Source organism: Brassica oleracea, chromosome C7 (assembly GCF_000695525.1).
Source record: "Brassica oleracea var. oleracea cultivar TO1000 chromosome C7, BOL, whole genome shotgun sequence".
Lineage (NCBI taxonomy): Eukaryota > Viridiplantae > Streptophyta > Magnoliopsida > Brassicales > Brassicaceae > Brassica > Brassica oleracea.
Window position 1 is genome coordinate 30314601 of NC_027754.1, and position 13204 is coordinate 30327804.

The window sequence follows — 13204 nt, forward strand, 5'->3', positions numbered from 1 at the left end:
TAGATCGTAATTTCCTCCACTAAAGTGGCATCGATGACTCATACAGAATCTAACTATGTTTATAGAATTTTGTTTTTTAATTTTTACCAGATATATTTATTTTTGGATAAATAATCTTTTTAGCTTATTATGATTTTGTGGGTACTGATCAAATTTGCATGTCTTATTTTGTTATGCAGATTCTTTGTAGACAATATTCCTATCAGAGAGGTGAAGCGAACAGCGTCGATGGGCGGTCACTTCCCATCAAAGCCGATGTCTCTCTACACAACAATATGGGACGGTTCTAAATGGGCAACTAACGGTGGCAAGTACGGTGTAAACTACAAGTATGCCCCTTATGTCGCGAAGCTCACTGACTTAGTCCTTCATGGCTGCGCCGTGGACCCTATTGAGCAGTTTCCTAAGTGCGACGAAGGAGCAGACGAGGATATCCGTGCGGCTCAGGAGATTAGCCCGTCGCAGAGGGTTAAGATGGGCGCTTTCAGGAGGAAACACATGACATACTCGTATTGCTGTGATCGGAACAGGTACAAGGTTGCTCTGCCTGAGTGTGTGGTGATTCCCGCAGAGGCTCAGCGGCTTAGGGTTCATGATCCGGTCACTTTTGGCGGGATTCCGAGGCGTCACCGCAACGGAAAGCACCGGAGCAGGAGAAGCCGTGTTGTTGGAACAGAGTCGATATAATGAAACATATAGTCAGTAACATGGGTGTTGGATGAGATTTGGTGGGGGTTTCTATAATAAGTCCATTTTTATTGGTATTTTTATGTTCAGTGCGTTTTCACAGTTATAGTGGGCATTTTTGTCATTTGTTGCTTGTATATGAAATAAAATAATTTATTTATTTGAGAGATTTGGGGTTTTGCAATACTTATATGAAATAAAATAATGTGTAGTTCTTGCTTTCGTGGATACATATTCCGTTTACGAATATTTGGGGGTTGTAATTTCATTTTCTTGTTAGACAATCTTCAGTTTTTATTTTAATTCAATTTGGGTATTTTATAGACGAAAGTTTGTCTCTCTTCTGCTTGTTTTATCCAAGGGGTCCAGTGAATATTATTCGATTTAATTTGGTGTGGCCATGTTCATGCACATATATGTAGTATATACATGCGATGACAATTTATATGCAATCATTAAGTCGGCCCGAAAGCATAGGGGAGAAGTCATGAGACTCATGACCTTGTGTAGTTGTTATGTTTCAATTTGTCAAAATTTGGGTAATTTTTTTAAAAAAACTGTTTACATTAAGGAAAAACATATGAAAATAACTTTGTGCTGGCGATAATGATATACTAAATTGTACTTTTCACATTTACATAAAATTAATAGTCGGAGTAAACAATTACCGGTTTCTGGTTCGAATTTATGAATGATTCTAAAATCTAAAAAAGAAAAGAAAAACAAATTTGGCTTAGCTCATTAATCAGTGTAGAGTTTCGCATTTTAAGGACCATCTCTAAAGAGATAAAGACTTGTGAAAAACTGGCATCAGCTCAGTTCTCATTGTGTTGTTTTAGGCGATGCTTTTTGTCCGTCCCGCCAGCTATTTTCCCACTGGAAACTTCCACATGCTTCCAAAGGTCCTGCCACGCAGCTAGTTCTTATCCCGAAAACAATCTTTTCTCCTTTTGCCTTTCCGAACCGGGTCAGGTCAGACCGATTTCTAATCGGGTGAGTTCGAGTCGGGTAAAAATCGGTCGGGTCGGGTAAAATAATTATTCCAAAAAAAAAAAGTTCTTCTTCTTCTTCCTCGTGTTCTCTCCCAATCTCAAAACCCTAGCTGTTCCCTATTCAATTAAGCTAGGTTACTCTCAATTCGAGTTTGATTCACTGTGAATTAGAAAACCAACGATGATGCATTGTCCTGTCTCTTCGTCACTTATCTTCCAACCGAGCAGTATCCGAGCAACATCGAAAGTCTACGCAAAGAAGAAACTCACTAAGAATCTCCGTAACCCACGCCGCACCAAGCTCCCTCCTGAGTTCGGTGTCAACTTGTTCCTAAGGAAACCCATCACAGAACCGTTGTTACCACTACAAGAAGAAGAAGAAGAAGATCAAGAGCTTGATGGTAGTCCTGATGTCTGGGAACCAAACGAAATCGAGGCGATCTCATCTCTTTTCCAGCAAAGAATCCCTCAGAAACCGGAGAGAGTAGTTCGAGTCAGGCCTCTACCACTTCCTCAGCCTCACAAGCTACGACCTTTAGGCCTCCCAACTCCAAAGCCCAACAACATCAAGAAACCACTAGTGTCATCATCATCAAAAGACCCGAGCTTTCTCATCACTTTAGCTAGAGAGATCAAACACTTACCTTCCCCTGAAGCAGACGTCTCTCTCGTCCTCAACAAATGGTCCACCTTCCTCCGCAAAGGCTCCCTCTCCACCACCATCCGCGAGCTCGGCCACATGGGTTTGCCCGAGAGAGCCTTGCAGACTTACCGCTGGGCTGAGAAGCATCCTCATCTCTTTCCTGATAACCGCATCCTCGCGTCCACCATCCAGGTCCTAGCCAAGCACCGCGAGCTGAAGCTTCTCAAGTTCGACAACACCTTGGCTAGCAAGAGCGTTATCGAAGCCATGATCAAAGGCTGCATCGAAGGCGGGTGGCTGAACCTAGCGAGGAAGCTTTTACTGATAGCTAAAAGTAACAACCGTGTCCTCGACTCGAGTATCTACGTTAAGATGATTCTAGAGATCGCTAAAAACCCTGACAAGTACCATCTCGTTGTTTCCCTCCTCGACGAGTTGAAAGACAGAGAAGACTTGAAGCTGAGCCAGCAAGACTGCACGAGCGTGATGAAGGTCTGCGTGAAACTTAAAAGGTTCGAGCTCGTTGAGTGTCTCTTTGAATGGTACAAAGAATCTAACAGAGAGCCGAGCGTTGTGATGTACACTACCATGATACACAGCCGGTATTCGGAAGAGAAGTATAGAGAGGCGATGAGTATGGTTTGGGAGATGGAGGAATCGAACTGTCTTCTTGATCTTCCTGCTTATAGAGTGGTTATTAGATTGTTTGTGGCGTTGGATGATTTGGGAAGAGCGATGAGATACTACTCTAAGCTCAAGGAAGCTGGTTTTACTCCAACGTATGATGTTTTTCGCGATATGATCAGCGTTTGTATAGCTTCTGGGAGATTGACAAAGTTTAGAGAGATATGTAAGGAGGTTGAAGATGCTGGATTGAGGTTGGATGCAGACACTTCGTTTAGGTTGTTGCAGCTCGAAAACCAAACAATGTCTCTATAAAGTATTAAGACTTGTAATAGAGTTTTGTGTTCTCTTTGATTAGAGATAACATTTTTTGTGAATACAAGAAATTCTATGATAAAACATTTTGTGGTTTTACTGTTTGATAGTGTTTTCAGGAAAAGACGAAAGTGGAAACTGGACAAGTTCAGAATCAGACATAGCTACTCTCTTGTCTGCTGGAACTGATTCTGGTCCATCCATGGATGGTTTAATAACTGTAAAGAACAAAATATTATAGAACAGAGTAAAAGCTAAGAGAAGAAAAGCTGTAGTTGTGAGGAACGATCCGGACATCTCAGGTGGTTCTTCAAACATGAACGGATCCATTGATGAAGAACCTCCACTACTTGTTCTGACAACGTCCGATGATGTCTTGACGAAGGTTCTTGGTTTTTCATCGGCTTGAGATTCGATTTGTTGGTCAAGCTGTTTCAGAGCTTCTCTAGCTTTATCTCTATCGATTTCGAATCTTTGTGAAGAAGAAGAAGAAGGTGAGTCGTCTCTTTCAGTGGCTCTTACAATACCCATCAGATGTTTTTTCTTCTTCTCCATGAATCCGCCATGTACGTACCAATTAAGAGACTGTATCCCTAACACCACCATTCTCTGTTTCTTTTCTTCTACGGCTCTCTGTGATGATGATAAATGTTGTGTGTGTGTGGACATCGTTGTTGGCAAAATTGTCAGATACCACAGGCTTCTTAGTGGATTTTTATTGTCGTTTCAAAATAAGAATTTACAGGCCCATTCGAAAGTATTTTAAGGCTTCAAATAAAAAGGTATGATATTTAATTATTTATACACTCCATTTGATCAAATCCTAAGGTCATACAAAATATTACAAAGTTGGTTGAAATAAGCAACAATATAAATCACAATAACTTGAACCCTTGTTTTTGATGCTCTTAGTTAAAAGCCTTATTTGATCACACAATTTAGCAATTCTATAGAATTTTATAGAATTACAATAACTTGAAACAGCAGAAGAAACCAATGATGTGCACATCAGGTGGTCTCACATATTCCGCACAACAATCGAAATGGATAAATCTCTTACAAATCAAAAATCTCAAATTAAAAGTATGTTTGAATCACTCTCTCGCTCTCTCTCTCTCTCTCTTTCTTTTTAGAGGAATGATCTTTAAAAGTGGCCAAAAGTTTTGGATTATTTGGACAAGGTGAATTGGTGAAGAACATTGCCGGAAATATCATAGTAGATGAACTTAGCTTGATAGTGAGTAATGTGAAGAGACATGAAACCTTGTCCGTCGTAATAAAGTTTTAGTTCTTTTGGATCCCACGGCAGAATAACTCCTCTCCATGCCTTTGATCCTCCTCCACTTGTCAGAAATTGAATCCCACTTCACCAATTCCAAACAATGAATTATTTAGGTTTTGTCTGAAGTAGTAAACATTTAAACTTAACTAAGACTTTGACTAATCTAGATTCAAATAAAATTTGTTTAAAACAAAATGATTTCGTGTTTTATTTTTCATTCAAGAATGTAAACCAATACGATCCCTATTGATGAAAAGAAGAAGTAAATAGAACTTTACCCGTCGGACCCAATGTGCTGCAAGCAATGATCATGTCCGTTCATGTACACGTCCACTTTATTTTCCTTCAATAGTAAATAAAAGAATTACGACAAAAGTACTAAATAAATATCCCCTATACTATATTTGCGAAGTGATTTTGCCACGTGTCCTTTCTACAATCAATTTCACAAAACAAATATGACATGACTACTGAAATTGATGACATGACTTCCAGAAAAATATGACATGTATAATTTCATTTAATGTTGATTTATATTTTGGCAAACTTATTAGAATATGATAATAATTCATATATTACTTTAATATTGATATTTTCAAAAATTTCTACAATTTTTTAAAAATTTAAATATCTAATCGTAAGATCATTAGTTTCTTATATATCTACAAATTTTATAAATATTGTTTATGCCAAATTTTGATAATTACACAATTTTATATCATTTTTATTAGTTTTATACAAATTGATTTAATATATATCAAATCTATATTAAATATTAGTAAGAAAATAGTAAAATCTATAATATTTAATAAAATTTATTTTTAAATATAAGTTAAGTTTAAAAAGTTAAGTTTAAAAAGTTACTTACTGCACATGGTGTAGGAAAACACCTTTCGTACGAAAAGTTAGTAATAATAAATAACAACTAATGGTCTAATGATTGTTAAATAATTACATCTAGAGTTGGAAGTAAACAAGGAAACAATTAATTTACCTCTAGAATTGGAAGAAGTTGATCGACAAGCTCTTGGGTCACACCATGCTCACCTGCGGTTTTGATCCCATGATGTCCCACGACAAATTTCCATGTGGCACGCGACTTTTTCATCTCTAAATCTAAATCCTGATATTTTCAATAGCAAAAAATTAGAATTATTAGACAATATTATAACCAAGAAGGAGGTTTCTGACTACACCAGGAAGGAGGTTTCTGACTATTAATTTTTCAGAAAAAAATATGTACTACATGTAAGAGGTTGGAGATATATCTATCCCTGGGTAACACGTTGCTCCAATCATAAGTGTGGTCTTCTGGATCTGTGAAGTATTGTTCTACAAATGGATTTGTATCCACGAAGAAAAGCTCCACCATTCCTATAATCACAAAAACAATTATCATTAATCAACCAATTTGGGTAATAGTAAGTGATAGTGTAAATATATGTTGGTTAATGATGATAGTGTAAATATATGTTGGTTAATGATTTAAAGTGTATATAGAATGTTTTTTTTCCTGGGTTATCATTGGTAGTTAACTTAAACTGGATGGTTGCCTGCAAATTCGCAGATATAAATATTGTATGAATATATATATATTATGTTTACAATGTCATAAATCTTGAATAATAATCAGAAACATTAAAAATATACTTTTTAACTTCAAATAGTTTGAAAATTTAAAATCTCAATATTGTTTTTAGTAGCATGAAATATAGTGATATATACTTCAATAACATCTTCCTAATTTTTTCGTTATCATTTCGTTAGCATGAAATTTAGTGATACTTCAATAAGTTCAAATATTGTTTTTCAAAGCCTAATTATCTATAAAGCATATATGTACATTATAAGAGATTAATAATTATTATAGATACAACTATATTTTATATGAATATGAAATCAGTATAGCAATTCCAATAAAAAATGTATTCATTATTTGTAGTGTATAAATATAAATATAAAAATAATTGATCAAACATTATTACACTTTCTATGATTTTAAATTGGATACCATAAATTATTATTTGTAATATCATTTACGTTATTTGCCAAGTGATAATACTTAGTTTTAGACTACCTTTTATTTTAGATCTAATTAAAAATTAGAAAATGTCCCGTTTCATTATATTATGTAGTTTATAAATATATAAAATAATTGATCAAACATTATTATTTTTTATATATTTTCAACAATTAGTTACCATAAATAATTATTTGTTATTGAATTTAGATTATATGGCAAGTGATATTAATTGGTTCTAGATTTTTTATTTTTAAATCTAAACTAAAATAAATAAAATTAAAAATTATCGACCAAGCAGATTATAACAATTTTTTTGGGACTTCATAAATGGTCGACATGTAAGCCAAAATCAATTAAGTGACTTTCTTTTAATATATATGAGGATTAATATTTTTTATAAATGTTTTAGAAACTCTAATAAATAATTTAAAATTATGATAAAATAATTTTGTAAGCCATGGTAGACAATTTTTTAAATTTTTTTATAAATGACTTATACGATATATATGGACATTATAAGACATTAATTATTATTATAATACTTTATATACAAATATAATGTTTTATATAAAAGTATGAAATCATTATATCAATTTCTATAAATTGTGTTCTATTAATTAATTTATGTAGTATATAAATATAGAAAAAATTAATCAAACATTATTACACTTTCTATAATTTTGGAAATTAATTACCATAACTTATTATTTGTAATATCATTTAGATTATTTGATAAGTGTTATTAATTAGTTCTAAACTTACCTTTTATTTTAAACCAATCAAATTATAACAATTTTTTAATTCTTTTTATGATTGACACATTAGCAAAATTCAATTAATTAAGTGACTTCTCATTTATTATATAGGAGGATGTGAGGATAAATATTTTTACCAAAAAATTTAAATAAAGATAGTTAAATATAATAATACAACCATCAAAATTCATATTCTGGTCATATATAATCTAAGAATTAAACTTATATATTACTTTGGTTGCAATTTATTTTACTTGTTTCTATAAGAAGATGAAAAGTTGAAAACTAATGGAGCTATTTTTTTGTCATCTGCTAATATGAAGCTAATAAAGGAACAAAATCGATTTTTGAATTTAAAAAAGTGCTTAAAAATATGTTACTATAGCTTAATTTCAAACTTAATTAAATATGATTTTAGACCGTACCAAGGCAATGCATATTTATATGTCAAACAAATCTTTGTTCCAAATTCAACTTTACCGTCATTAATCTAATATAATGGATGCATAAAAAGTGAAAACAAGAAATAGAAATGAACCTGAGAGTAAGACAAAAGATCTGCGACAAAACCATCTCCAATCTTTTTGGGTAAGAACATGACTTAGTTGTGCAGCAACATTTCCTCTGTAATCATGGTTCCCCAAAACTGCAACAATATTACGTTTGAACCCTCACGCGTTATTCTTCATAGATAACACAATTACGTATTAATTACTCTTTAAAAGAAAGTCATATTACCCGAATACCACTGTTTTTGGAGACTAGGATGAGTGTAGATATGAGAGAATGAAGCTTCAAAAGCAGGATCAGTGTCTCCTTTTAAACCGTCGTCATAGAAATTATCTCCCACTGATATCACATAATCTATGTCTAGTTGCTCTCCCACAATTCCCATCTGCATTGTTCATTTATATAAATAAATTCTTGATTTGCCCATATTTTTTTTTTTTGTAAACTATTGATTTGCCCATTTTTTCTTATTAATTTACATCTGATCATGGTTTTCTAGAATTTGATAATATATGAGTGCGCTATTTTTATTCGAACAATAAAAATTAATATTGGAACTCTTTTTACTTCATTGCCAAACAAAAAGTCACTTATAACTATAAGGAGATATTCTGTAATGTTAGTTTTATTAATGAATCAAAACTTCAGCTTCTTTGTTTCATCAGTTAGGCAAATATGCATTGTAATGAAGCGTATCAACTTTTTAATTACAAGAACATTTACAGGAATATGATGTTCAATCATTTTCAATCAATTCAATGTCAATGTATTGCGTAGAACGAATGACTTCCTATTAGAAAGATATGTACGCAACAAACGAATATATGCTCAAATGTTCAATCATTTTTGTTCTTTATAAAAAACACACAATTCAAACCTAATCATTTGGGTGGTATATACAAATACATATTTCGAACAAGAAAAAGAAATCTTCAGCCATAAAATTAACTAGATCTTGACTGGTGCGTCCGCACGGGTGTGTTCTTTTATTTGTAAGAACATTATAAATTCATAACTAATAGGTAATTGTTGGATTTTAAAAATTATGGTCCATTATATATTATTGTTTGACTATTATTGTATTTGTAATACGAATAAAAGAATACTATACATTCATATATTAATTTTTTTTGTTTCATTGTTTATTTGATATTGTAAATCAAATATTATAGCTATTTCTTGTATTGTATATCTAATTTTATATCGGTGCTCCATAAACAAAATTAGAAAGAAGGTTTACTCAATCTATTAGTTTCTTTGTATTGTATTTTTTATATATATTGAAAAAATTTTTATAATGGTTATTGGAAAGTACATTAGTAAAAATCAATTTTTGAATATATGTATATTTTTGAATCAAATTTTTTTGATTTTTTTTAATGATTAAATTAGACAAAATATGTTTTAGTTAATTAGATTGGACCAGTTGCACAAAAAAAAAGTAATTAGATTGAGTCATTTTCGTATATTTTAAATCTGGTCCAAACAGATGATTTATAAAAATATAATGGACTCAATTTTTTTTAATAACATAAGCCATTATTATTATTTTAATATACTGCAATCTATATTTTTAAACAACATTATATTTATATTTAATTGTGTTATTCTTGTTTCCAAACATTTCCAAAGATACTTCTACTTTAATAAGATAGATAGAAGATATAATATTGCAAAAATATCATGTCACTATTAAAAATCAGATATGTGTCATCATATAATTAATCGTGTTTTTTATCTACCATCATATAAATAATCACATAATTAATAATATTTTATATGTACCATCGTATAAATAATCATATATATTATATTTTTTAAACTTAATATGAAATATAAAAATCATAATTTACATTGGTGTTTGAAATTGTTTTGTATTGTATTTTCTTAAATTTATTTAAAACATTTTTATAATGGTTATAAAAAAACATTTTAGTAAAATCAATTTTTGAATATATGTATATTTTTGAATCTATTTTTGATATAAATTAATTTTAAATTATTATTTTGATTTGAAATATGTATATAAAATTTAAATTTTGTTTTATGATTATTTTAGACAAAGATGTTTTTAGGTAATTAGATTGGGCCAGCAATTTTCGTATATTTTAAAGCTGACCCATATATATAGTTTTCATAATATAATAAATTTCTAATTTTTCTTGATAACATAAGTCTATTATTATTTTTTTAATATATTGTTATCCATGTTTCCAAACAACACTATATTTTTTAACTACTATCTATGTTGCCAAACAAAAGCTTAAAGTACTTCTAATTTAATAAGATAAGTGTTAATTTTTTTTTGTCTTTGACTTGAACGCGCGAGGCAGGTCAAACATTAAAATCTGACTTTATTTTAAACTCCAACCAAATTATAAATCTTGAATAATAAACACATATTTATTACTCTCTTTGTTTCTAAATAATGCATATTTTAGATTTTTCACAAATATTAAAAAAATTATTATTTAACTATCAATGAATTAATTTTTAAAATTAAAACATTTTCCCATAAATTTAAAACCAACAGCATTTCAATAAATCTAAAATTGACAATTAACATTTTTTAAAGTTTACAATTTATTATTAAAAATACATAGAAAATTTAAAACATTAATGTTTTGGAAACAAGTAAAAAAAATGCTAAAACATACATTATTTATAAATCGAGGGAGTACTTATTATTACCTGATGAGCAACGAGAGATTGATTAAATCCTCCTTGCCGTCCCCAATCTCCAACGACCAGAATGTTCAAAGAGCCATCAGATTTCGTCACCGGATGCTCCAACCTTTCAAGCTTTGACAAAGAATGACTGAAGAACATACATAGAACAAGAAACATAAAACGAACACTCAATGCAGACATCTTCATCTTGTATCTTCTTAATTACTTTCTCTGAACTTAATAAAATCCAGAAAAACTAATGTACTGTAATGAGAGGGAGAAGTATAGCTAGGTGCCAATTTATATATACTACATCTCTTATCCGCGCTACGCGCGGTTAATGTCTTTTTAATTTATTCTCAATATATTTAAATTGTCTAGCAAAGTTTGGAAAACAGAAGTTGAGTTTTAGATTTTATAAAGAAGTAGAGATTTAAAAAAAAACAATGATAAAATAGTTGAAAATGTAAATAAATCTAGGTATCAAGTTGTGTGGGAATAGAATAATAATCTGAATGAAGCTTGAATTAAAGTCACTCTTTGATGCATGTTTTTGCATGATCTCCTATTCGCCTTTTGAAATGCTTTATGTAATCAATGGATTTGTTGAAATAGAAACTTGTTGCTGGTGATGACTTGAGTAATAGTTTGCCTGGAAAATATTGGATATTATTGTTCTGTTGATAAAAAAAATTAAGATCTGTATTATTTTTTTATGTGTTTTAAAAAATTAATTATCTTTGAAAAGTTTAGGAATTATGCTTGTGATGATGACAACTTTAAGTTTCCTGTTCTTCTTGCTTTGTAGGATGTCAAAATCTGCTGCTTGCTTATCGCACAGTATGAGTTTAACGATTGTCGACCTGAGATAGAAGTGTATGCATGAAGAGAATTATGATTTTGTTTTTACCTATTGTATTAGGTTTACCTGTTCAGCCGTAAACCGATCGTGGCATCAGTATTGATTCCTGGGTAGGACGGATTTTTTTTTTTGTATTATGAGTATATGTCCGACGACATCTGCACATTGATTTTGAGTTAGAATAAACATCTATGTTTGTTTAATTGATATTGAGCTGACTTATTTACCTGGTAAGTAGGTGGGTGTAGTGGCTAAGCGCAATAGATGTTTGTAATTCTGAGGAGAGAAATTGTGAGCTGAAAATATTGGACCGATGTCTGTAACTTTCGATGTTATTGTCTTCTGGTCGATCTAGATGTAATACGGCAGTTGGGTGAGTTTTGGATGTCGTGAATTATGTATGACAAAAAATCCTGAAAATTCATATATATCTCTCTCTGTTAAACTTCTTGGGTCATTCGGCTGAATGTTTCCGGTGAGCCGCTCTTCTAATGGTTGTCCCTGAATGTGAACAAATTTTGTTGTGCCGAACCAATTAAAAAAATAATGAGTAGTTTAAATCAAATATGTTGGATTGGAAAATATATATATATATATATGTATATGTTAAAGTTTTAATAAAAGGCTTACGTGGTGGTCGTAGCACATGAAGCCGATGTGAATTTGAGTATTATCTATTTGGTGTTTTCTGATGTCCCAAACACTTCTTATACATACCGTGATAGGGCGCACTGAAATCCCTTCCCAAAGTCGGTGGATTCTTTGAGGAATGTGTTGCATGTGAGATGTCATTGTAAAACTTACGATTTTAATTAAGGACATACATTCACCAGTATTTCAAAGTTAAAATATATTTAAAATTATATTTTGTTAATTTTTTAATTTTTTATAAAAATAAAATAATTGATTATAATGGTCTTTGAATTGATAATATATATACATACTACTTTTATATCATTGACTATATATATAGATATTCTTAATTTTTTTACCACGTTCTTTTTAAAAGAGTTTTACTTACGTTTATCAAACCATATACATAACTTTTCCTTATTATATTTAAGGAACCGAAATATAGGTGGGACCAGTTTTATATGTTTATGGAACCGATTGGTCCTTCGGTGTTTTGCCTTGGGGGTTGTATTAAACCATATACTGGGACCATTTTATATATTTAAGGAATCGATTGGTTCTGAGAGAATGGTGCGCTTGGTTTCTATAGGTGGGGATGTTTTTTTTTTTTTTTTTTTTCTTTTTCCCAAATTGATATTCATTCATACACCAAAAGACCAAAATTCATACAAAAGTTGACGGCAAAACGAAATAGCCCCAACACTGAATACCCATAGAAAGCGGTAACTAAATCTCACACAGGGGCGACTTAAACCCACATCGGGGTGACTTAAACCCATATAGGGGTGACTTAAAAAAACATAAAACATAAGAACCAAACCAACACTAGCACCATAAACGGATAATCATCACAAGAGCTACATCAACACACCAAGCAGTATTTAGAAAAGAGTAAACGCCAATGATAGGGAGTTACCGCTGCTGCCTCTGGCTCGCCACCCGTTAACCTCCACTTCTCATACTACCACACTTATCGCTGCTGCCTCGCCCGCCAAACGATAAGACAAACCCGGAGACTTCATAACTCGACAAGGGGAGCTCGCTGCTCGGTCCACACACCTTGGATACATACACGACAAACAACTAAAGAAAGAAGCTCACCCAAACACCATGAAACTGAAGCCTTGCCTACAGAACTTCTCCATGAACACTCACGGGAGAAGTCACAAACAGCAAGCAACCACTGAACATATTACCCTTACAAAAAA

General features: G+C 31.7%; 4 protein-coding genes across 4 annotated transcripts in view; 2 read left to right on the plus strand and 2 right to left on the minus strand.

The window, feature by feature from the left end:
- LOC106305845 (probable xyloglucan endotransglucosylase/hydrolase protein 27) overlaps positions 1-907 on the plus strand; it is a 2349-nt gene extending 1442 nt beyond the window's left edge. Inside the window, exon 4 of the mRNA XM_013742244.1 lies at positions 180-907. Coding sequence (XP_013597698.1) covers positions 180-687 — 508 coding nt within the window. The 3' untranslated portion in view covers positions 688-907. The remainder of the gene's footprint in view (positions 1-179) is intronic.
- A 101-nt stretch (positions 908-1008) lies between these two features.
- On the plus strand, positions 1009-3366 carry LOC106305844 (pentatricopeptide repeat-containing protein At2g01860). Its single transcript, XM_013742242.1, has one exon. It carries the CDS (start codon positions 1861-1863, stop codon positions 3259-3261), a length of 1401 nt encoding a protein of 466 aa, XP_013597696.1. The 5' UTR covers positions 1009-1860; the 3' UTR covers positions 3262-3366.
- Positions 3266-4012, minus strand: LOC106305847. The gene has a single exon (XM_013742246.1). It carries the CDS (start codon positions 3928-3930, stop codon positions 3358-3360), a length of 573 nt encoding a protein of 190 aa, XP_013597700.1. The 5' UTR covers positions 3931-4012; the 3' UTR covers positions 3266-3357.
- An 88-nt stretch (positions 4013-4100) lies between these two features.
- On the minus strand, positions 4101-10763 carry LOC106305846 (purple acid phosphatase 7-like). The gene is made up of 7 exons (XM_013742245.1): positions 10523-10763; positions 8060-8216; positions 7860-7967; positions 5790-5917; positions 5538-5666; positions 4822-4886; positions 4101-4625 (listed from the first exon to the last, which is right to left on the minus strand). The coding sequence occupies exons 1-7, from the start codon at positions 10706-10708 to the stop codon at positions 4430-4432; spliced, it is 969 nt and encodes a 322-aa protein (XP_013597699.1). The 5' UTR covers positions 10709-10763; the 3' UTR covers positions 4101-4429.
- Positions 10764-13204: the final 2441 nt, after the last annotated feature.

Excerpts from the sequence above, each read along its gene's own strand:
- LOC106305846 (XM_013742245.1), bottom strand. The coding sequence starts at position 10,708 with ATGAAGATGTCTGCATTGAGTGTTCGTTTTATGTTTCTTGTTCTATGT. Across the intron at positions 4,887-5,537 it reads AACTTCTTCCAATTCTAGAG|GAAAATAAAGTGGACGTGTA; the intron begins GTAAATTAATTG and ends TTACTATTGAAG. Across the intron at positions 4,626-4,821 it reads CAGCACATTGGGTCCGACGG|TGGGATTCAATTTCTGACAA; the intron begins GTAAAGTTCTAT and ends GAATTGGTGAAG.
- LOC106305844 (XM_013742242.1), top strand. The coding sequence starts at position 1,861 with ATGATGCATTGTCCTGTCTCTTCGTCACTTATCTTCCAACCGAGCAGT.
- LOC106305847 (XM_013742246.1), bottom strand. The coding sequence starts at position 3,930 with ATGTCCACACACACACAACATTTATCATCATCACAGAGAGCCGTAGAA.